Raw genomic sequence first — 24,929 nt, forward strand, 5'->3', positions numbered from 1 at the left:
TTTTATAAATTGTCAATTCTTCCATATATATACACACACATACATGATATACACTTGCATACATGTAATATTTATTCTATTAGTTGTTAGTTTATACATACATATATACATATATATATATATATATATAATATAGTTAATCCCAAAATGGAACACCAGAATGTATTGGTATCAAAATATTTTGTTCCAATACTTAAACCGAAATGATCACTGGATCAGAATTTAAAACATTGGTCAAGATTACACCCTTAGCTATTTGTAACCGTTATTTCGTTTTGGGGTTACATCTTGAATGAAAGTTGGTAATATCTCTCTATAACTTAGCTTTAACTGCGGTATCTTTTCCAACGTCAACGACCATATATCATCACTTCTTCTCCTCCCCTCTTTCAGCAAAACCAACCAGCATCTTAAATATTCCAAGAATATTAGAACTCTTGATCAAGCATTTGCTCGAACAATCTCCTTGTATCCCTCGTATCACCCAATTTACGATAGAAAAAATTATTTGCAAGCTTGATTTTTTGACACCCAATACACTAATAAAGTCATGTGTTGTTCTATGTACAATGATGAAAAAATATTGATAAAGTGGTATTTCGACATACCAGATCACTTTCAAGTTGCAAAATTCTTTCCAATATACCTGCATGCATGCACCACTCCAAGAGGTCCCTTTTCGCATGCAGTATCGGACAAATTCGATCCCATCCTAACAAGGGTACTGCAAGAGATGCTTTCACCTTTCCCTCTTTGCATAAACGTACAAGAATTCCGAGTTGGGCTGGTTCTTTTCTTCGACATGAATGCCTACTTGATCAATAGAAAGTCTCAAAACCAATGAGATCTTTGATCTTCTTCTTGTCAGCTTGAAATTAGCCCAAGTTAGTACCACCAAATGCACTTATAAGCAACATACGATACATTCACGGTTTCAGAAGTCAGTACCACCATATGATACATTCACCTTTCCCAGCGAAATTATTCATTGGGAAAAGCAATAAAATCGCCGCCTATCACATTTTCCAGCAATTTATAAATCGCTAGAGGTTTGTCGGTATTAAAGCCCTACTTCTGATCTACTCCAACGAAAGCCAAATATTGTCGGGAAAGTTTTTTTACCGGCAAATTTTTTTCGCCGCAAATAGTACCTTATATCGCTACAATTGTAATCTACAATTCAACGTTAATTGTTGGGAAAGATTAATTCCGGCGAGTTAATATCGTCTCTAAAAGACATAAAATCACTGTAAATAGATTTTGCCAACGATTTCAGAAAATTGCCACAATTGACGAAACGGCTTTGCAATGACAATTGTGGTGATAAAAATTCATCGGTATAGGTCAGTATCAGCAATTTATAAATCACTACAATTGAATTATTGGTTTGGTGAAGTCAATTGCAGCAATCATAACATCGTTGCTAATTTGTCAATTACGACGATTTTCTAATCACCGTAATTGAGTCTTTTGTTTTGAAAATGATATTGCGGCGAACCACAAATCGCCGCATCTGCTTCAGTACCAGCGATTTGAAAATCGCTAGTAATGAGTTATCCGGCTTTTTTAGCTATTTTCTGGCGAAAAATTATCGCCGATAAAGAGCTTAAAATCGCCGGGAAAAGTTCATTTTGGTAAAACTTGTTGACCCAGTGTTCTTACTAGGCCTCATTTTTTGTTGTTCCTAAATGCAACATTCAACCAACTGCTGCTTCATTCATTCAAATTGAACATTGAAAACACATGAAGCAAATAAAATCCATCAACTCATCCAAATTCATGTATTTAGACACTGGGGTGGTGCATTATATTCTCATATTAAGTACAAACTGAGCTACATATGAAATAATAGATAAACATTACTGTTATAACAGATTGTTTAACTCTACTATCTACCGAAATAACCACTACCAAGTTTCACAACTCTATTTAAGTGGGACCGTTCATCGACATTAGTTTATAGATCATATAGTTTAGCTTCATTCTTAAAAGTAATAACACAAATAGCCTTAAAAGTATATGTTTATAGATCATATACAAAGATAAATGTTTAGTTGATCACAAAAAGAAATTACAAACAGTTGTCATACAAACTGAAATACATACCTACTTATATATATGTATATATATTTATATATATATATATATATATATATAGTTTTGTGTGATAAATTAATCTTAAGCATCCAGATAATCAGCTAGTGGCCTGTAAATCATAAGTAGATCCTTTCTCACCAACATTCCTTAGCTAGCTAGCTTCCCCCAACCAAAGAATAAAAAGATGGCAGTATTGGTGGATACCTTAAGGCTAGTCAATTCTATATTTCCATGGAATTTTTCAAAACAAGTTTTCAAGCTATTTGAATATATATATATATATATATATATATATATTTATAGCACTTGAATTTTAGAGGTTAATTATGCCTCAATATTTAGTATAGAAAATCTCTGATAGCTTAAGGTATTGACAAGTATTATAGCACTTGAAAAACCAGAGGAAATTTTTTTCTACTTAGTTGTTTAATTGACCAGTACTAGAAAGAACTTGAGTCCCCCCAACTAGCAAGAACAAAGATATATGAATATTAACTACAAAAAAGACAACTATAATGATGATCATATTCGAAATACCCTATAACTAAATTTATACATGCGGGGTGCTTCTTGAAGTTATGATCTTGATTATGCAGTGAGATTGTGGACAATACTGTGCTAGCACAAATGCAAGTGAATTTCCCCCCAAAAGGGGCCATAAACGCTACAAGAAAAAGGTCTGTTTTTTATTGAATATCACTCTTGAATTTTGCCAACTGGTAATATCCACAACTTAGACCACCACATACAAAAAAGGCAGGTATACAAAAATTAAACCTCAAGGAAGAACATGAGACTAAGATTGACAGTGTAAAAAAATTATTGTACAAACAAAAATTAAACTTAAAAAGGAAGAACATGGGAATGAAGCCCAAAAAGATGCGTGAAGGTTTCCGTGATAGAAAAATTTGAAAAGAAAATATAATTGAAAGGGAATATATTCCCTGAAAATCAGACTCGGTCGACAGGAAAATGAAGCCCCAAAAACTTAGCTCCAAGCCAAATATGGAGGCACTGTGTGGCGACTTTCAAGGGACAGGAAACGACTCGAAAATGAAGCGATTAACATTCAAATGAAAGCCGCATGCAAACTGGGGTACGAGGAATGTGGATTTGTAGGTGGGCTGTCCATGGAGAAAGAGGAACTAGGGAGGATGGGTGTGGGAAAATGGGACTCCGAAGGTGAACGGCGTAGTTACCGTAGTGAAGCCTTCAAGTGGCCTTCCATCCGTCGCAAACAACTGTGACCGTCGCCAATGCCAGATGGAGAAATGGGTTTTTGGTTTGAGTTTGGGTTTGGGTTTCATCAAAGTGGAGATTGAAGAACAAGTGTGGTGGAGGGAAAAAGATTGGGGGAATAAAGATCTTTCATGTTTTGGTGCCCACAATAAGTTGCAACGTAAATTACATTGCTGCAAGAGTATAAAACCTTTTCCAACGAACAAACTCGCTGCTAATACATAATAAATCACTGCAAAAAAGGGAATAAGTTAAGTCAGGAACCCAATTCGGCATGTGGTGTTTAAAACATGCAGTGATTCCTAAATCGCTGCAAATAAGTACCATTTGTAGCGATTTTATTTCCAACGATTCTAAAATTGTCGGGAAAGAATGTTTTTGTTGTAGTGAGAGCTTCTAAGAATTGAAACCCCTGTTTGGATTGAGAGAACCTCTCAATTCAATTCAACTCATCTTATTTAATTATTATAATTTTTCTAAATTTTCATACAAAATACAATAAACAATTCAATTTTTTCAAATCTCAAAATAAAAATAATATTAAAAAATAAATATTTTATAATATTTATTTAACTTTAAACTCTCATCTAATCTCGATCATTTCAACTCATTATCCAAACCAAAGTTCTCAAACGGATAAGCTGCCAAAATCTTCACTCTCTAGTACTTATATATGGTTGTAAATCATGAAATCAATCATCCACGTCGAAGAAGATCAAAGGAACTAAGAGGGAAACATATATAAAAGAAAATCTTGGTTTTAATATTGTACGCGGTTACTGGGCATATATAGCTCAGCCAGAACATTTTTCACCGAGAAAGTTCATCATCTTTTTGTACATTACTAGCATATATATATATATTAATATTGAGACTCCAGTGTTTATAAAAAGCATATATATATATATATAATGCTTCATGATCTTCATAACAGAATTACTTAACATGATAATGCCACTATCTGGCTTGTTTTTGTTTATTTTCCACTCCAGATTTTGGATTTAATCAAAAGAGAGATGGCCGATGGCACTGTCAATTAAGAAAATGGTTGCTAAAACATTTCATGATAATATGTTAAATATATATAATGCTACTGAATTTATTATTTTTAGACGTACGCCCGTCCCACCTCATGTGACAATATCTCTTAAATGACTTCAAAATTAAACTACTAAAACAAAAATAAGATGGAAAACAAAATTTCTCTACATATTAATTAAAGTTCTCGCCTTCCTGGTCTGTCTCTAGGAATTTGGGCACTAAAGAGAAGAACACTACAAGAAAGGGTTCTCGCTCGATCGGCCTGTTTTTGTCATGATCTCTCGGCCAACCAAGCTGGCTGGGTCTAGTCAAACTTCCTTTGCAAATTGGGCCTCCTCAAAGAATTAAAGCAATGAAGCAACACAAAAAAAACATGGGCACTTACTATTCGTACAGGGAATATGTTGGGTATTCTCTTTGGTTTAGAATTAGAGGGTGTTATTTTATTTTATTATTATAATTTTTTTAATTTTTAATATAAAATATAATAAATAATTTAATTTTTTTAAAATTTTAAAATAATAATAATATTAAAAAATAATATTTTATTTAATTTTTAATTTTTATTTAAAATTATTTCATCTTATCTAATTATTCAATCCATCTACCGTCAAAGTGTGCCATGCGCACATAAATCAACATGCAAGGCGTGCTTTTTCAAATAAATTAAAAAATAAAAATAAAAACATAAACATGCAAGCTGCGTACATCTAATGCCACTCTGTGAAATTGCTTGGCAAATTCTAAATACATTAGTGGTTGAGATTAAAATAGCTATCTTATTTGAATTTTGACCGATTCAGCACTTCTTCATGTGGTGCTAGCTCTTGCCACGTAACCCGTGTTTCAGACGTTGGGCTGCTCTGTGCAGTACTCTGCCAGTTGGGATTCTACATGCAGACATGAGCTTGAGCCTTTAGGTCAGGAAGTAAGTCCGGAACACGGCTTGTTTGTTTTTAAATATGAGATGATATGAAATAAAATATAAATTAAAAAATTAAATAAAAAATTATTATAATATATTTTTTAATATTATTTTTATTTTAAGATTTAAAAAAATTAATTAATTTATTTTATTTTATGTGAAGATTTAAAAAAATTTTAATAATAAAATGAAATGAAATGATATGAGATGAGATATTTTCTAAAAATAAATGAAGTCTAAATTTTCAACTCTAGAAGGATTCTTTATGAATAATGATAAGGTTATTTCTTATTACTATTCATCTATTTTTTTTATATTTAGTTTTTTTTTCAATTTTTTATTTTATTTAATGATTAAAAAATTATATATTTTATTATTTTTTTAATAATTAAAAATGTTAAAAAAATACTTTAAACAAAATGATAAAAAAATAAAAAAATTTAAAATACATTTGAGTAGTAGATGAATAGTAATATGATAATAAGAAGTGATTTGAATTTAGAGATGAATTGAGATAGTTTATGAATAATAGAATAAAAGTTAAATTATTTATTATATTTTGTGTAGAAATTTAAAAAAATTATTTTAAAATTTGAAAAAATTGAATTATTTATTATATTTTATGTAAAAATTTAAAAAAATTATAATAATAAAATAAAATAAATTGAGATGAGTTACGAATACAAACGAGGGCCATCACTAGCGATCGTTCATTCCCCCTCGTACGTCAGAAGAATAAAACAACAGAAACATGCATAAATTCAGGCGGTTAGATTCCAAGATTCCCAATGACTATTTGCTCTCAAGCCGACGATGGAGAACAACCCTCACCCGAAAACATCCAGACCATGCAACGCGTGTTCGACTCAGAAGTACTCAACTGGACCCACACGTTCGACTTCTGCATGCGGACGCTGGCGATAGTCGAAAGTACTCCTCGTGAGAGAAATGAATTTTGGTTCGTTCAAAAAGGTAGGCAAAAAATTCCAAACCCTCCTCTCCAAGGAAAGAGCGAAAAAGCCCACCTATTTCGCCATGTAACGACAAATCCAACATAATATGCTTCGAATCTTCTTCTGTGCTTATAAATAACCCCCACTAGCAAACCAGACCAGAATTTTAAACCAAACAACCTAAAACCTTTTAGAAACTCCAAACCGACAGTACTACAGATTTATAGAAGTACAATGGCAGCCACAAGATTATTACGTAGTTCTAGACCTTTGAATCTTGGTCTTGCTTCATCTTCTTCTTCGTCGTCTTCTTCTTTGTCCGGGAAGGCGGTGAGGTGCTTAAGCAAGGCGGGCTTTAATGGAGAGAAGATATTTTCTGGGTATGGCGAGAAGAAATCGGTGGCCGTGGCTTTGAAGGCCGCGTCTGTGGCTGCTCCGGAGAGAATAGTAACCTCTGCACCGGGAATGAGTCGGGGAATATTGGATTTTTCTTCTCTAATTGTGGCAAATATTAGGCATGCTATGGTGATTCTAGTGAGGACGGCCGTGAAGCAGAAGCGGCGGAAAATGTACATCCAAATGTTCCTTGAAAAGGTAGGCCAATGATCTCTTCCTTTCTGAGCATCTAAGCAACTGTATATATATATATATATATATATATATATAAGCTTTATGTCCTTCTATCTACGTATTCCTTGGCTGGTTTATCTTGTTCATTTATGGGGTTTACATGTTCATGATGAAATGTCAATTAGCTTCATTATGGGTACCCGAAAGATCTATAGCTACATAATTACGAACATTTGTCAACATGATAACTGAGTTTCCTAGGACAACCTTCAAATTAATCGATGGGACAGTTTATAATGTTTTTGTTTTTCATTTTTTCTATATGATCAATGTGCAGGCTATAGTTGATTGCCGATTCTTTACATTATTTGCTGTTGCGGGATCCTTACTCGGTTCGGTTTTGTGTTTCCTTGAGGTAAGAAACTAATTTGCTCATTAATTTTCTGGCGAAAGCCCAAGACAATGACATCGTATTTTGTTTCTTTTATAATTATCTTTCACGTCCTAATCCTTAACTCAAGCACAAACAGTACCATGGGATTCTAACAATATTCTTTCCAGCTTTATAATGACAAAGACATTAATTCTACGTTGCCTTGCAGGGTTGCTTTACCATCGTAGAATCATATTTACAGTATTTCCATTCGTTGTCACATAAGGCGGATCAAGAACATGTGATGCAGCTACTTATTGAAGCCATAGGTCTCTCTCTCTCTCTCTCTCTCTCTCTCATACCTCATTTTCCTTTTGTTTGGTGTGGTTCTATTGCTGATCAACTACATATATATATGTTTATCATTCTTGCAGACATGTTCCTCATAGGAACTGCCATGCTCATGTTCGGGATGGGTTTGTATGTCATTTTTGTTGGGAAAAAGACAATGACAAAAGAAGGGCCACGGCTTTCCGGGTCAAACTTATTCGGGCTCTTCTATATGAAGGTAACCTTTCAGAATCTTTACCATATATATTCACATACTTTCAAAGAACATAAAAACCTTTTATTCAATGTTTTAGTGATATCAAATTATACTGAACTTCCATGCATATATGTGATTTCTGTGTATCTTATTCCTTCATGCAGACACTTCCAGCGTGGGTTGAGATGCAATCAGTTTCACAAGCCAAGTCGAAAATCGGCCATGCTGTGATGATGATACTTCAAGTGGGAGTGTTGGAGAAGTTCAAGAACGTACCTCTGGTTACTGGAGTCGATCTTGCCTGTTTTGCAGGGGCTGTGCTAATTTCCTCAGCTAGCATCTTCCTTCTCTCAAGACTCTCATCTACTGTCGGAACTAGTACGTAATACTATGCATGGAAGATAGATATATAGGTAGCCAATGCATGGTTAATCACAGGCCTCAGACGATATTTATGGTTAATCACATAATATTCTTTCATTATCATCAACATATATATATACATATATATATATATATACGGATGGTTCAGATCAGTTATTTAAGAGACGTCGGAATATATGCACAGAGGAAGAAGAAGAAGAAGAAGAAGAAGAGGAAGAGTCTCTACGCTCTCTCTATATATAGAAATTTAATTAGTTTCAATTGGCATAAAGGAATTAATGGCAATGTGTATTAATGCACTTGCTGGGATTATATTGTACAATTGTTTTGTTCGTAAAGTCCATACTATTGGTTTTTTTTATTTCTTCTAAGCATTAATATAGATATTGATATTGTTTTTTTTTTTTTTTTGTAATGAAGTTATTTATATATAGAGCCTAATGGGCTTGATGGCATATAACAACCAGTTCTCCAAATGGAAAACTTAGATCCGAAACCCCTCACCCCCGTTGTATAAAAAAAAGTTAAATTATATATAAAATTGTTAGAATATTACCATATAATTTATTATAGAATATATTCATAATGTTCTAGTACTATATGCGATAATATGACTTATTCTTTATTATATTTAGTTTATTGTGTAAATCAATCCGTATAATTGATTTATTGTATTTTTATTCTTTCTCTAACCTCATTCACTTATAAATAGACATATTTTATGTATTCAAGAACAATTCAAAAAAGCAAAGAAATAGCTCTCTCCTCCTCCTCTCTTCATCGTCTCATTTTTTATTATATTTTATTTCTACAAAGAGAAAATTCATCGAGTGGTTACTTCTAGTTTTTCCCTAACATCATGAATAAAGGCAACACTTTTAAATGAATGAATACGAGATTGAGAGATCATATGCTTCAAGGAGTGTGATTGCATGTATGGCTTTCTTAAGATGATATTCGCTTCCACCAATCTAGATTAGTTGGTGCACGCATACCATGTTAAGTCAAATGCAAAATACATTGGATCAAGTTTACCATCATCTCCACGTGTACCTCGTTTGTTTTCACAATTCTTGGTGCACTCATCTCATTTCATATAATTATTACAACTTTTCTAAATCTCTATACAAAATAAAATAAACAATTTAATTTTTTCAAATCTCAAAACAAAAATAATGTTAAAAATATATATTTTAACAATAAACTTTTAACTTTAATATAAACTCATCTCATCTTATTTGCGAAAATAAACGAGGCTAATAGACATTTTTCAAGATCAGATACATGGCATCTACATTAGTATTATTCACTTTTCATTCGCACACAAATTATTCTACATTTTTCATTTATGTCATTAGCAAACTTTGGAATTAAGATTGTTTGAAAATGAACGGAATAAGATTGAGAGAAATACTACTTCAAAGTGCATGCATGATTACACAACTTTTCTTAAGAAAATTTTCATCCCGACCAATCTAAATTAATTAGTTTGCACCAGATTAAGGCAAAATAGACTCCAAGATATAAATGAAGCCTAGAAAATAGTTTATTGTTTAATTACACCATGCACTTAAGGAAATCAAACCAGAAACCAAAAATGACAATCATGGCGGAGAAATTTATGATCTGGTTTGACTATAAATTGATCTGATGATCCGGTTTGATAAGAGGATGAAAACTAGAAGGAAATAAGATTGTTTGAATTACAAATTATATTTATAATTGTTAAAAAGTAATTAATGTTGTTGTTAGGATAGTTTATGGTAGGTCAAATCAACTCATTATAATTTATGAATGCTAATTAACCTATGAGAAAATCTTCAATCCGGATGTGGTGTCTTTGTGAGTTTTACACTATCTAATGGAAGCTGGGTCACGCATGATTAGTTAGTCTATATATTATACTTACCGTAGACACACGTATAAGTTACAAAATATCTTTTCCAATCTCTCATGCCCATCGCGGCTAAGTTTAGATATAAAGATGGTTTCAACTCATCTCAACTAATCTCATTTAATCATTATAACTTTTTCAAATTTTAAAATAATAATAATATAAAAAAATAATATTCTAACAATATTTTATTCAACTTTTAACTTTCATTTCAACTCATCTCATTTCAATTCACTATCTAGACCTCACCGCAAGCCCATTGTCCTCTCTATGTCCTTACCGTCCCTTCTCTCTCTCTTTGCCCCCGTCGCTCTCTTTATCCTCAAGCCCCCCATCGTTTTCTCACCAAGTTGATCTCCGTCGCTTAGTTTGTTTTGTTTAGCTTTTCTTTGGTTATGGTTGACGTTTTGGGAATTTGATGGGAAGGCTGGGGGAAAATATTTCTCTTTGATGGCTATGAGTTTTCCGCAAAAGAAGATATCATCGACTGGACACATCTCAGAACTGAAGTCACCGAAGAACTCGAAGAAATCCGATGTCTTAGGCTTAGTTTTCACAGATGATATAAGATGAGTTAAGATTAAAGTTAAAAGTTAAATATAATATTATTAAAATATATATTTTTAATATTATTTTTGTTTTGAGATTTGAAAAAGTTGAATTGTTTATTTTATTTTATATGAAAATTTAAGAAAATTGTAATGATTAGATGAGATAATGAGATGAGATGAGTTGAGAGTAATTATGAAAATAAATGGGGCCATAGAGTGCGATCATAGGGTGTGATTGGAAGAGTCTTCATGGGCTTTGTTCTCTTCATTTTCTTTGTTGGTTTTGAGGGAAGGTCGCAGAGAGAAAGTGCCTACTCTGCTTATTCCGCTTCTTCTTCTTTACGTCCTTTGTTATGAACCTAACTGTAACGGCGTTGTTGGAGTTCAAATGAAGCACATCGTTTTGGGGTGCTTATTTACTTGTCGTTTGAGTCTTTCAATTACTTGTCGTTTGAGTCTTTCATTTACTTGTTATTTGAGTCCTTGTAGTAGTCTATTTTCATAGAGTCTGTTATTTTACTTTACACGTGTCGTTTGGTTATTTGTCTAGTTTGTTATCCTTGCAAAGATATGAGGAAAAGGAGGACATAGTGAAAATCATTTCATTCTAGAATTTCTATGGAGTCTTGCAGTTTTTCATTTGGAGGAATTTGGGACCTCGAATACCACAAAATGTATGAATTCAGTAGCATTTCTATTAACTCCTTCTCTGTTCATAGTTTTCTCTATTTTCCATTGCCATCGGTCTATACAATCTGTGAGGTTCATAACAATTAGTATCTAGAGCCGATGATCTATAAGGAGCGAAATACTTTTCGAGCAGCAACAAGAGCTCTTACAGTGCTGGGTAGACTCTCATGAGAAAAAGTCTTCACGAGATCAGAGATTGCTTGAATCTGTTGAGGGAAATGGTGCTACAGTTGATGGCAAATCAGAACAATATTCATAATCGGAGGAGTATTATTCTAGAAAATTTTGTAGTTAGTGAAGAAAAAAATGAGCCTTACAACGCAAAACTCTCTGTTCATCAGCTTGGTGAAAATGCAGAAAAATTCGTAGTTATTAAAGAGATCCCAAATCTTGATGTTGAGACCTCAGAGAGTGAAGATGAGAACGACACTAAAAGTGAGGAAGTGGAGGATGATGCCGTCTTCAAATCCAGCGACTCAAAAGTTTATGGGGGCTTCAATGGTAGTGTTGCCGGGAGTATGTTCAATTCTATGAACTACAGCAGGTAGGGGTGCAACCGGTTTGGTTTGGTCCAGTTTTGGACAAAATTTGGAACCGAACCGGTATGTACCGGTTTTGTATTTTCGAGAACTGATTCCGTACCGGTTAACCCCCTAAACTGGTATTTTCAGTTTTACCGGTTCCGGTCCGCTTTCCAGTTTAATATACTATTATATATAGTATATTATAGTATATAATACTATAGTGATAATATATTGTAGTATATTATAATATATATTATAATTGTATTATAGACTATAGTAATATATTATAATATATTATAAACTATAGTGATATAACATTATTATAACTATTAATACGCACTATATAATATTAATATAACTATTAATACAATAGATTATAGTGATATAAGATTTTAAATTTTAATATTATATTAATTAATAATTTATCATATAATACAAAACTATTTTATATATAATTATATATTATATATAAAAATTATATACAATATAAAAAATTATAATATATATATATATATATGAACCGGTCTGGCTCGGTCTGATCCAGTTTTAGAAAAAGAAAAATCAGAACTTGACCGATTTTGATCAGTTTTAAGAAAAATAAAACCGATATCGAATCGAACCAAGCTCGGTACCAGACCAAACCCACTAGTTCGGTACGGTCTGGTTTACCGGTTCACCGGTTTTTTTTTTACACCTATAGCAACAGGGGGTGGAAGTCGAGGTGATTAATTTTCGAAGATAGTGTGCTCTCATACTAAAAGACTCACAGCCCGAACAAGATTCTGATGAGCTCTGCAAGAGAGCAAGGTGGTATGGTGATCAACGAGGACTTTATGAGGAATCTTGAAGTAAAAGAAAAAATGAAGGATGAATGTGGAAAATTTTTACCCGAGAATGACTCTCGTTACTTGAATGAACTTTTTGCTTAGAGGTGGAGGGAAGAAATGACGCCTAAGCTGTTCAATGAATTTCCACTTAAGGGTATTTATGAGCCCTTTGATAGAGAAAGAGAAAGCGTTGCACATATTCGTCTAGGGTTCTTCCTCCATTTCATTTCTCTAGAAGGGAAAAGGGTGAAGACGAAGTCGATAGCGAGACCCTTTGTGGAAGCTGTGGTGGAGATTATGACGAGAAGGCCCTCCCATCATTCGACCATGAGATCCTCCTTGTAACGCCCTAGTCCCGCACAGATCGGAGAGTTACTTCCTAACACTTAAACTCACATTTCAACAATATAAAAATAGACTTAAATATCCAATATCATATAGAAAATTTGATTCAAGCCACTATATTTATATCATCTCACCTAAAGCCTCAAAATCTTAATCCTCAACTGAACCATCAAAATATTTGAAAAATATTGTGGAGATAAGGGGTGAGTTATCAACAACTCAGTAAGCAGAGATCATATACTAGCATGTAAACATAAGCATTTATAAAGTTCGGTATGTAGAACATGACATTTACTTTCATAATGCAGAAAAAACATATTTTCTTTCAGAATGTATAAACAAAACTTGTTACAAAATATTAGATCGAAATTTTCAGAAAAACAAACTTGTTCTAAAAAAGAAAGTCATTTGGCATACCCAAACTGAAAAATTATATTCATATCATCTCATAGCATCACATTGGGACAAATACCATGTTTAACCCCGTGGTAGAGTTATAAACTACCATTATACCCGTGGCTGGGTCGTATACCATGTTTCACCTCGTGGTAGGGTTACAAACCACCATTATACCCGTGGCTGGGCCGTATTCCATGTTTCACCCTCGTGGTAGGGTTATAAACCACCATTATACCCGTGGCTGGGCCTCAACAGAAACAGAACGGAACATCATCGGAACCAGATCACATTCAAATACAGAATCAGAACTTCATTCCAAGGTTTTCAAATGACACATCATATCAAAACAAAATACTGAATAGTTTCAGATTATTTCACATGTTCGAAATAAACAGAATACAAAACATCTTCATTTATTCATAGCAAAAACTTTTAGATTTTCATATTCGCTCATTTTGCATAGTTCAGAAACAGAATGCCCAAAATTAGCTCATGTCTACACCAGTCATGACAGAAAATGATTTCTCTTATATAGAGTTTATGCATATGCAGAACAAACATTTGAGGTCATTTCATATTTCTTTTCAAACAAACATGCATATTTTCAAAGTCAACTTCATTTCATTTCTTTTATACAAAATTAGTATATGAACCCCGCTTACTTGGACAACTTAGCTTTTCAGAATTTTTCTAAAAAATGTCGAATTGACTATAAATCGTCACCTATAAAAATAATCACATAATTTTCGTAAGTTTTCAATCAATCACGGATTTCGATATTTAGCCTAAGCTTCTAAAATAACCTATTTTAATTTCTCAAAACTTAAAACCCTCATAATCCCAAAATATATCATTACTTCCTAAAAAAATCACCAATATCCACCATGACCAATGTCAAACTCAAAACACCAATATTTAATCCCAAAACAGCCAACAAATTTTATAACATAAACCAATCACACAAACAACTCCATCATCTAATCCAACCGAACCCCTTATTCCTCGGACTTAGTCCGGCACAACCAACCAATTAACAGAAAATATGAGTTAGCACAGAAATACATTTAAATCTCAAAAGTTTTTTGGGAAAATACTTACAATGCTATAATATAATTTTTGAAAGATCACGGATGTGCTAGAAGCGGCAACGTAGTAACAAAACAGTGCCAAATGCACTGTGGCCGTGGCTCTCAAAAACCCACTTTTGAACGGTGACAAACCAAGACCTGAGATTCCTAGGGTAGGGCTTAGGGATGTCGGTGAAGCTAGTGGTGGTGGTGGTTGGCTGTGGGCGGCGGTTGAAGGCCAAAATGCTCAAATCAGAGATGGAGATAGATGGGCTTCACCGGTGACAGATCGGAGCCAAGGATGGGTGCATTAGGTAGCTGGGAGGTCGAGGATGAAGTGGTTAAGAAATGGTGGCCGAAGGTGGTGTGACGGCGGTGCGCGAGCGAAGAGAAGGCCACGGCTTTAAGCTGCTCGTGGAGGAGAACGACGACGAGTTAGGGGCTAAAGATTGGAGGGTGGTGGTCGCCGGCCGATGGGGAAGCGAATGGGCTGGGCAGAGAGGAGAAAAATGCACGGGGAGAGAGAGGGAGGGGGCGTCGCACGGGAAAGCAGGGGAAAAGAAAAAAAATGAGGAGAAAAGAAAAAGAGGAAGAAAAGAAAAAGAGAAAAAGAAAAATTGAGGAAAATAAATGAGGTCCAATCCTCACATCTTGGGTTACAAAAATGATCCAACGGAAACGATTTCAAAACAAGTAAAATAAAATAATTCAAACATAATGATTAAAATGAAAATAAATAATTAAACCCAACAATAAATTAATTTAAAATAAAGAGAAATTTAAATGCATAACAATTACTAATATTAAGAAAACATGTCAAATTTAATTTTTACAAATTAAAAAAATCATAAAAATAAACTCACTAAAATCTGAAAATTTAAAACAAGAGAATCAATTTTTAAATTAATAACAAATAATTATTCAATTAAAAATACACTAAAATACGGGATGTTACATCCTCCCCTTTAAAAAAATTTCGTCATCGAAATTTGTAAGGTCAAACATTACTCTAAAGCAGGATACAAGATACAACCCAAAACATGCTCGAAAAGACCATACCATCAACAACTCCCAACAAGCATGAGTAATGTTTTCTCAAGTCTATTTCTATAGGCGATTCCATCATACTCGTATTAATCCCCCAGTGGCACAACACGTCCAGTATTCCTAGCGTGGCTATGATATCCAAAATCTCATTTTTCCACAAGAACCTTAATACAACATCCAAGGAATTCCAATGATTGATAGCTCTATTCGATAATCTATATTAACCTCAATTGACTCATACGGTATAAGTTCCAAATCTTTATTGTATTCTACCTTTGGTAACCTAATGGTCACTTTCAAAGTTAACCATTAATAACATAATTGGTACAACTGAGTGATTAGTCTCCAACTACAAGTATCGTCTCAAAAATTCAAGTCACGACTAATTTCTCAAAATCAATACAAAATTTGAACTCCTAATTACAATCAAAATATCACGCTCCTTCTGTGCACTCTGATAATTCGCCACATGGCATAAAATTTATGTCCTCATAGAAACAACACCATTGAGTACAAGGTGGCTCCATATCTACTGACCAGAAAACTCTTATCACATTTTGGTAGAAAAATGCATGATCTCCCAAAACTATGAATTATTATTAGGGGTGTAAATTCAAACCGGAAAACCGGACCGGACCGGTTTTACCGGTTTTGAACCGGTCCGGTCCGGAACCGGTTTTTAAAACGTAAAAACCGGCCGGTTCCGGTCCCTGGATTTTTTGGACCGGACCGAACCGGTTGCTTAAAAAAAATAAAAAATAATATTTTTATATATAATTTTTATACAAAATATTTTTTATATATATTAAATATTAATATATATAAGGTTTATATATAATGTATAATTATAAATTTTTATGTGAAATTTTATATATAACATATATATTCATATATGAAATAATTTCTTATTATAATTTATAAATTATTACATAAAATGTTAATACTAAATCACTAAAAGTTTATAACTAATACTAATATATAACTTATAACTATACCAAGAGTCTAATATATTAATAAAAGTATAAAACAGTTTTTTTTAAATCAATTTTTTTTTTATAAACAAATTTTTAATAAAAAATTATGAAATTTACATTTTAAAAAAACCGGAAAACCAGACCGGACCGGACCGGAAACCGGTAAAACCGAAAGTACCGGTTTAGGAGGGTAACCGGTGCGTAATCGGTTTTGAAAAATACAAAACCGGTACATACCGGTTCGGTCCTAGATTTTATCCAAAACCGGACCGGACCGGACCGGTTACACCCCTAATTTTTATAATTTTTTCTCAAAATTACTAAGAATGCCTTCTTGAATCTACATCAACTATCATCCTTAAATTTGATATGAATCAAATCCCAAAATCTGCCACTAGAACCCCAGACTAATAACAATCATTATCCAAACTAGATTAATACCTTCAATCTCCAAAAAATAATCTCCTTGAAAATTCTTATATCAATAACTCGACTCTAATCAACCTCATTTTAATGGTCACATACTATTTAGTCTCCAAAATAAATCAAACTAGCACACCAAGCCTGCAGAATTAAAAAAACTTAAATCTTATTTCAATTCAGTCATTCAAATCTGTAATTCTAAAATCTTAAATTATATCAAAATTCATTTTTCGAAATCTGTAAGATCGATGAACTTATATCCAATAATAAAACAATCGACTCCCGAAGCTTTCAAAATCTAAAATATTAAATAATAACAAATCATTTCCTAAAGTCTGCAAAATCTTAAACTTTTGGTGAAATTCCAGTAAATCTATCCTTAATGTTTGTTGAACTTACAACCTCCTATTGTAAATATTTATACCTAACAATGGCATTCTTAGCCGTACCATCTTCCTGCCATAACTTAATCCTTAACTCACTTTTCAACTTCGAACTAAACGAACAAAATAAAATAAAATAAAATAAAATAAAATAAAATAAACTTAATAAATAAAATAACATAATTTCATTTCAAATAAAATAAAATGAAATAAATTCAATTTAAATAAAAATAATAATTTCAAATTAAACCTTTAAACTTTTCTGGTACTGCACATATGGTTTTACCCATTCTTAACCATATCTTTAACCAACTCATATAGTTCTTCCTACCATCTAATATTGTAAATCCGACATTGCTCTAAACTCTCGTACATCTTTAGAATCTAAACCATAAAAAATTAAACCTTAAATCTTATAAAGATTATTTCTTATAGTCCACAAAGTAAGCTTGTCGGATCTAAAATCTCTAAATCTCAAAATCTCAAAACTTAATCATAAAGTCTGCAAAATTTAAAACCTTAAATATCCACAAAACCAGTTCTTATTCTTTACAAATCTACACCTCAAATCTGAAGTTTCTTTGTAAACCCGCGGATATCCAAAACTTAAATGTTTTTAATTTGCAGAACCTCAAACCTATCTTTCGGTCAAACTTAGGTCAACTTCAAAAGCTAAACCTTAGATCATTTCCAAGTCATGTCCTACATCCTACAGAATAAGCTTACGGATCTAAAATCTGAAATGTTATAAAAATTATTTCTTAGAATTTGCAAAATCTAAATCTTCAAATCCCATCAAAATCAATCATATGGTTTTTAGAATCTCAAACTTAAATATCCACATGATCAGCCTTAAATTTCTCAAATTTCTATACTAAAATCTTTACATCTTATGAACTCACAGAAATCTAAACCTCCAAAATTTATAGTATGCGTAATTCAAATTTGGCTCTAATACCAACTGTAACGCCCCGGTCCCCCACGGGTCGGAGAGTTACTTCCTAACACTTAAACTCACATTTCAACAATATACAAATAGACTCCAAATTCTCAATATCATATAGAAAATTTGATTCAAGCCAATATACTTATACCATCTCACCCAAAGCCTCAAAATCTTAATCCTCAGCTGAACCATAAAAATATCTGAAAAATATTGTGGAGATAAGGTGTGAGTTATTAACAACTCAGTAAGCAGAGAGCATATACTAGCATGTAAACATGAACATTTATAAAATTCGATATGCAAAACAAGACATTTACTTTTAGAATGCAGAAACAATATATTTTCTTTCAGAATGTATAAACAAAACTTGTTACAAAACATTAAAGCGAAATTTTCAAAAAAACAAACTTGTTCAAAAAAAAAAAAGTCCTTTGACATACCCAAATTGAAACATTATATTCATATCATCTCATAGTATCACATCAGGATAAATATCATGTTTAACTCTCGTAATAAGATTATAAATTACCATTATATCCATGACTGGGCAATATATTATGTTTCACCTCGTAATAGGATTATAAACTATAATTATACCCGTAACTGGGCAGTATTTCATGTTTCCCCATGTTTCACCGGTGCTCACACATCCATAAATTAATCATTTCGGTAACCCGGAGCCAACCGTAGCCACTGTGCCGCCCGAACCCGCCTAGGAGAACAAATTCTGGTGAGCTTGCCGGAGCTAGTACCTCCAGGCTTGGCATCCGATAGACTATTTAAGGTAATTTCTATACCTAAACGCTTGATTCATGTTTATACATTGAGCAATAATCTAATAGAATGGAAGTTGATGTACCCTTATGAATGATCTCTTTCTCTCTCAACAAGAAGGACAAGATCTTTCTTTCCATTGGCTCACTAGTAATCTCAGACAATTTCATTAGGAATTTTGAGGTAGACTTCCGACTTTCGCAGGTAGTACTGATTTTTTTTTACCCTCTTACATGTCGACCTTTTGCAGTGGCCTCTAATTCTTTTTTTTTTTTTTCTGAGTTAGGAAGTCGTTGGAGATAGATTAAAGCTAAACTGGATGGAGTGCGTGGTTCAAGGAATTATAGAGACACAGGTGAAAGTTGAAACTCAAAGGCTTTTCCCTTCTTATTGGTCCTATTGATTTTGTTGTGGGTGCTTAAAAACTTTGGCCAATTCTAGTTGACTATAACTTCTATTCTCTTCTATTTTCTTGGATTAGCTATTTATTTAACAATTAGTAAGAAATATTTTTATTTGAATCATTGGCTTTAATTTGTGCAGAAGATGATGAAAGTGTTGACTTGCTTGATTAAAATACTTACCGAACAATTTTATGACATCAATATCTTGATTTAGATGTGTATCTTGGGACAAGAATTTAACTATAAGATCATCCAAAAACTCTAAAATGCATTGAAGTTTTAAGTTATAACCTTGTCTCTGGGCATCTTAAATCAAGTTTCTCTTGGGTTTCCTTACTCTTGATAGGAAGTTATACACTTTAAGCAACGTCCATGTGATTGTAACCTCATAGATTTGGTACTATATGCATTAGGTAGAGCAGAATTGATACGTGGTTGTGGTTTGGGTTCAATATACTCCCTGTGTACTTAGGCTTTACCTATTCTTATGAATAAAACTTCTTGATTACTGATAAAAACAAAATTTATCAATACTTTTAAAATTAAATTTGTGTTATTGTTACGCTTTCATTCACGCGCTTATGCTTTGTAGAGAATTTATTGTTACAGTTCAATTTGCCTTCGAAATTGAGTTTGTTGGCGCACTAACTTGTGATGTTGTGAGACTTATATTAAAATTGAGTAAGAAGTATTGAACTATTTGGTCATTTGATGTTGAATTATCCAGCTTTACCATCTGAAAGTATGCATGGCGTAGGAGTAGCTGAAATGGTGTTTCCTTCCCAAAAAATAAACAGTTTGGAGAGTGAAGTCAAGCTTCAAGAGTGGAAGTAATTAATGAAAAACAGTCTCTGAAAGTTTTTATGTGTGTACACGTGCTCCTGTCTATATATCAGCTTGTTGCTTCCTACTATTTTTCAATTTCTAGTGTTTGAAGCCTACCGAAAAAAAGATTCTGTACCAATGTTGGCTTCCAATCCATACTAGGACCCATCCAACATTTAGTTTCCTTGCTCCTTTCTTCAAGAAGATTCTGTTTGTTGATGACAGCACTTTGGAGTTCTTTGCTTAGGTAATAGTTTTTCTTGGTAGTGAGGTCCAATAAATCCTCCCAACTGCATAGGTAAATGTTTTTCTTGGTAGCGAGAAACTCACATCTCAACCATCTCTTTTGATGCTCTTTTCTATACACTACATCTCAATTTATATAAATATATTTATATTATACACATTTATATACATACACTTTTTCATCTTGTTTTGCTTTTTTTTTTTCTCAGTATGCTTGCTCTCTTGACTCACGTGCATATCTTACCATTAAGGCAGTCTGGACCTCTCCTGGGAGTGCAAAGCATATTTCCTCTTTGAACCTGACTTACTTTACCCTAATTTTCAATCTTAAATAAAAAGAAAACTTAATTCTCAGCCTTTGCCACTTTATACTCTTGCGTTGACCCTCTGTTGCAAGCAGTTTCTTTGCCTTTAAATTTCCTTAGCCTCACTCCTTTGTCTTCTGCAGTAATGATTTGAACCTACTTGGAATTTATTGTCTCAGAATTATTATATATTTCTTGTTTCCTTTGGTGGAATAAGTCTTGGAATTGTAATTCTTTTTGCAAGTCCATCCAATTTTATTTGCTTACGGTTTGGCGTATATAAGCATGTGTGCATCCAATTGAAACAAAATTTCAAAATTTTTGTGTACTGACCATATCATCTTAGGTAATTTATTTAATAAAGGGAATCAAATTAATTTTTACACAGAAATTACTGGGGTAGTATTTCAAGTTGTCTTAAACATGATTCACATTTTGCAGCATGTTGAGGCCCTCGAGATTCTTCTTCAGGGTCTTTGTGGTGTTCATAAAGAGCGTTTGAGGACCCATGAAATATGCCTTAAAAGTAGCCCAAACCTAGGTAAGTTTATGCATTGTATATTTCCTTTCTGATGTGGATGTGTAGCTAGGGCAAGCTTGATACGCATGTGTCAAATATCAGGCAAAGTTGGAATGGCTCCTTAAATATTTCGTAAAGCTATACTGAACTCAATTAAATAACCTCTATGGTTATTTGACTATATTTTGACCCACCCATCTTGGCTGCCTGTCTGATTCTTTCACTTTGTGACTCTAATTATAGGCTTATGTTTAGTGGTCACTTTGCTTCCAGCCTAGTCCAATTGAATGAACTTGGAAAGGATCCCAGTAAAATTTAGGTGGAACTTGTAGTTTTGTACTTATTTATTTATGTTTTGATCTGCATGTTTTGATATCATTTTTTTTTATGTCGGGGAACCTTTCCAAGGCAAGGCCCTTCGGACCCACCCTTGCAAACCCCGGTCCGTGCACTGCACCTTCGGAAGTTTCCCTATATAGAACTTGGTTAAATCACTGGCTTTTCACCAGGGGGTGCAGCCCCAAAGGATTGTTTGCACCCATGAGGTGTTGAACCTTGGACCTTGAAGGGAGTGATACCCCAAGACCAAGGCCTTCACCACTTGGGCCAACCCCTTGGGGTTATCTGCATGTTTTGATATCATACATGCAGCATAAAAACATATTATAGTTGCTTACACAGCCACCTAGCATTGAAAGGAAAGGAAAAGTGAAAAAGGGTGGGAGTAGAAAAGCTCGTCTTGCCATATACGTGTATAGATGGATGTTATAGTCATATATCAAATTCTACCGTATTTTATGCAGTATAATTTTTCATTGATTACATTTGTACATAATCAAGTTAGCGCATCAGAAGAGCTTGCCCAGCCATATACAAATAGAGATTCATGCTAGTCACATGTTAATTCCTATACAATATGCATAATGTTATCATGTCATGATTTTCTGATGATTTTAGAGTCACATGTTTTTTATCTGACTTCAAATGAAAAGCATATTAATTAGTATATTAGTGGTTTCTGTATAGCTGACAATGAAGTCATCCTCTCTCTCTCTCTCCTTTTTATTGCTCTGTTGTTTTTTCCTTACTTTTAGGTGCTGTGTCTTCGGAGGTTCGAATCTTATGTGATCTTGAGCAGCCCGAACCCACATGGTAAAACTTGGAATTTCCCCTCTTCCCTACATATTTTTTGAATTCTTTTGTGTGCGCGCGGTTGTGTGCATCTATGCTTCTTATTGTGCTTCTTATTTATTTATTTTTTTAAATCTTTTGTAGGACTGTTAGACATATAGGAGGTGCAATGAGGGGTGCAGGTGCTGAGCAAATTTCAGTTCTAGTTAGAACCATGGTGGAAAGCAAAGTTAGCAAGAATGTGCTTCGCTTATTTTATGCACTAGGCTACAAGCTGGACCATGAGCTTCTAAGAGTGGGATTTTCATTCCATTTCCAAAGGGGAGCTCAGATCACTGTTACTGTGTCCTCAGTTAATAAGATGCTGAAACTACATGCAACTGATGAGGCTGTGCCGGTAACACCTGGTATTCAGCTTGTTGAAGTGACGGCCCCTGCATCAGCTGAAAGTTATTCTGAAGTTGTCTCTGCAGTATCATCTTTCTGCGAATATCTTGCACCGTAAGTTTTTTATTATTTTATTAAGATTTGTAATTAGTATGCTTGCAATGATTGCCAACCATGCTTATTGTATCCAAGTATAGGACCACTGGTGTACACTTGAAAACTGGCCAGACTAGTCCATGGCTTTCTCTCCTGTTAAACGTGCATTGTGTGAAGGAAACCCTACAACATTGTTTAACTAGGGAATTTCGTTGATCTATGGCATGGCATTTATGTTGTAGGGTACTTTTAGATTATGTGGTTGTAACCCCAAGGGGTTGGCCTAAGTGGTGAAGGCCTTGGTCTTGGGGTATCACTCCCTTCAAGGTCAAAGGTTCAACACATCATGTGTGCAAACAATCTTTTGGGGTCACACCCCCTGGTGAAAAGTCAGCGATTTAACTAGTTCCGTGTTGAGAAACTTCCGAGGGTGCGGTGCATGGGACCGGGTTTACTCTACATGGGTGGGTCCGACGGGCCCTGCCTTGGAGAGGTTCCCTGACATCAAAAAAAGAAAAAAAGAAAAAAAAAAGATTATGTGGTTGTGATTGTCAGTTCCCAGGAACTTGATAATTAGTGGACTTGATCACTGCAAGTAGGTTAGAATAATAAAAACAAAGTTGAACTCACATGCCATGAAATTTTGAAGATAAATTCTTGGCCTGAACTTAATATCTTTTAGCTTCTGACATTTATGTATCAGGCTCCTGCATTTGTCAAAACCAGGCATTTCAACAGGTGTTGTTCCTACTGCTGCTGCCGCCGCTGCCTCTCTTATGTCAGATGGTGGGGGTACACCCTTGTAGCAGGGTTATGAAATTGCAAGATTTGTGGAAAGTTCTGATTTCTGGCGACTTCTGTTGGAGGCTCCAAGAAAATCGGCAGTATTTGACTACTAAACTATATGAAGTCCCTGTAGAGTCTTTGTACAAAAGGCTTACTGATAGAATAGTTCACTTTGGTAGGTAAATTGATTTCGGAAATCTATTTTGGTACCATTTCCTGTAGGTTTGGTAGAATGTTTGAAAGGTGGGTTAGTTTTTATTAGGTATCCAAATCCTCAACACGAGAATGACTTTTGGAGCCACAAATGACGGCAGACAGTCTGTTTTGATGGCCAATTATTTAGGTATTTTCCAGAAGCCGGTCTTTTCTTGTACTACTATCCATTCTCTGCCTCTTCTCTGTACTTGACGGCCTGAATATTTGCCTGTTCATTTTACTTATTACAAGTTCATGATTATACATTATAGCAGGGTTATAAAACTGCAAGATTTGTGGAAAAGTCTGTATTTATGGCGACTTCTGCCGGAGACTCTAAAAGTCTTTGATTTTACGAAGTCTCTGGAGGGTCTTTGTACAAAAAGCTTAATGATGGAATGATTCACTTGGGTAGGTAGATTGATTTGGAAAGTCTTCTTTTGGAATCATTTTCTTCAGGTTTGGAAGAAAATGACTTCTTTGGGCCACAAATGATGGCAGACAGTCTGTTTTGATGGCCAATTATGTAGGCATTCCCCAGAATCAGGTCCTTTCTTCTACTACTATCTGTTTCCACTTTTGATGGACGTTTTCTTTATGGAAAATGCTACGTCCACGAGAAACGATATCGAGAATGTGTTCCTAATATTGTTTTGTGTTCTTTTTTTCTTATACATATGTTTTTTTAAAATATTCACATGTTATGCATCAATCACTATTCACTTCCACACTCCACACTCCACACTTATAATTTTTTTATAAGGTGTGGAGGTGTTTTCATAGGGTGGGGTGGTGAATACTGACTGATGAGAATAATTTTTCTAAAAAAAAAAAACATTATTTGGTACACATTTTGATACCCTTTCTGGGTGGGAGTAGCAGGACCGTTTTATTAAAAGCCAAAAAAAAAAAAAAAAAAAGAAACTGAAATCCCTCGTTTATGTTTTGTGGTTTCCATCTCGTGTCATGGAGTGACAATAAAAGTCTATTGCCCTTTTCTATTTATAATCATCCAGGTAAAAAATACAAAGTATTTCCCATCACTCCTTTCATGTCGAAGA

The 24,929-nt window shown here is 33.9% G+C and overlaps 2 protein-coding genes across 6 annotated transcripts; both read left to right on the forward strand.

The window, feature by feature from the left end:
• Positions 1-6,434: 6,434 nt before the first annotated feature.
• LOC109008186 lies at positions 6,435-8,490 on the forward strand. Its single transcript, XM_018988198.2, has 5 exons — positions 6,435-6,849; positions 7,163-7,240; positions 7,428-7,527; positions 7,633-7,766; positions 7,910-8,490. The coding sequence occupies exons 1-5, from the start codon at positions 6,490-6,492 to the stop codon at positions 8,129-8,131; spliced, it is 894 nt and encodes a 297-aa protein (XP_018843743.2). The 5' UTR covers positions 6,435-6,489; the 3' UTR covers positions 8,132-8,490.
• A 10,315-nt stretch (positions 8,491-18,805) lies between these two features.
• Positions 18,806-24,294, forward strand: LOC108981523 (mediator of RNA polymerase II transcription subunit 18). 5 transcript variants are annotated; one of them, XM_018952719.2, is made up of 7 exons: positions 18,806-18,983; positions 19,091-19,177; positions 19,260-19,328; positions 21,195-21,294; positions 22,368-22,425; positions 22,549-22,905; positions 23,591-24,294. In XM_018952719.2, the coding sequence occupies exons 3-7, from the start codon at positions 19,293-19,295 to the stop codon at positions 23,691-23,693; spliced, it is 654 nt and encodes a 217-aa protein (XP_018808264.1). In that variant the 5' UTR covers positions 18,806-18,983; positions 19,091-19,177; positions 19,260-19,292; the 3' UTR covers positions 23,694-24,294. The 5 variants fall into 5 exon arrangements, with proteins under 5 accessions (XP_018808264.1, XP_018808268.1, XP_018808266.1 ...); XM_018952723.2 differs by having other exon boundaries at positions 19,091-19,156; XM_018952721.2 differs by having other exon boundaries at positions 19,094-19,177.
• Positions 24,295-24,929: the final 635 nt, after the last annotated feature.

This window comes from Juglans regia, chromosome 6, assembly GCF_001411555.2.
Source record: "Juglans regia cultivar Chandler chromosome 6, Walnut 2.0, whole genome shotgun sequence".
NCBI lineage: Eukaryota > Viridiplantae > Streptophyta > Magnoliopsida > Fagales > Juglandaceae > Juglans > Juglans regia.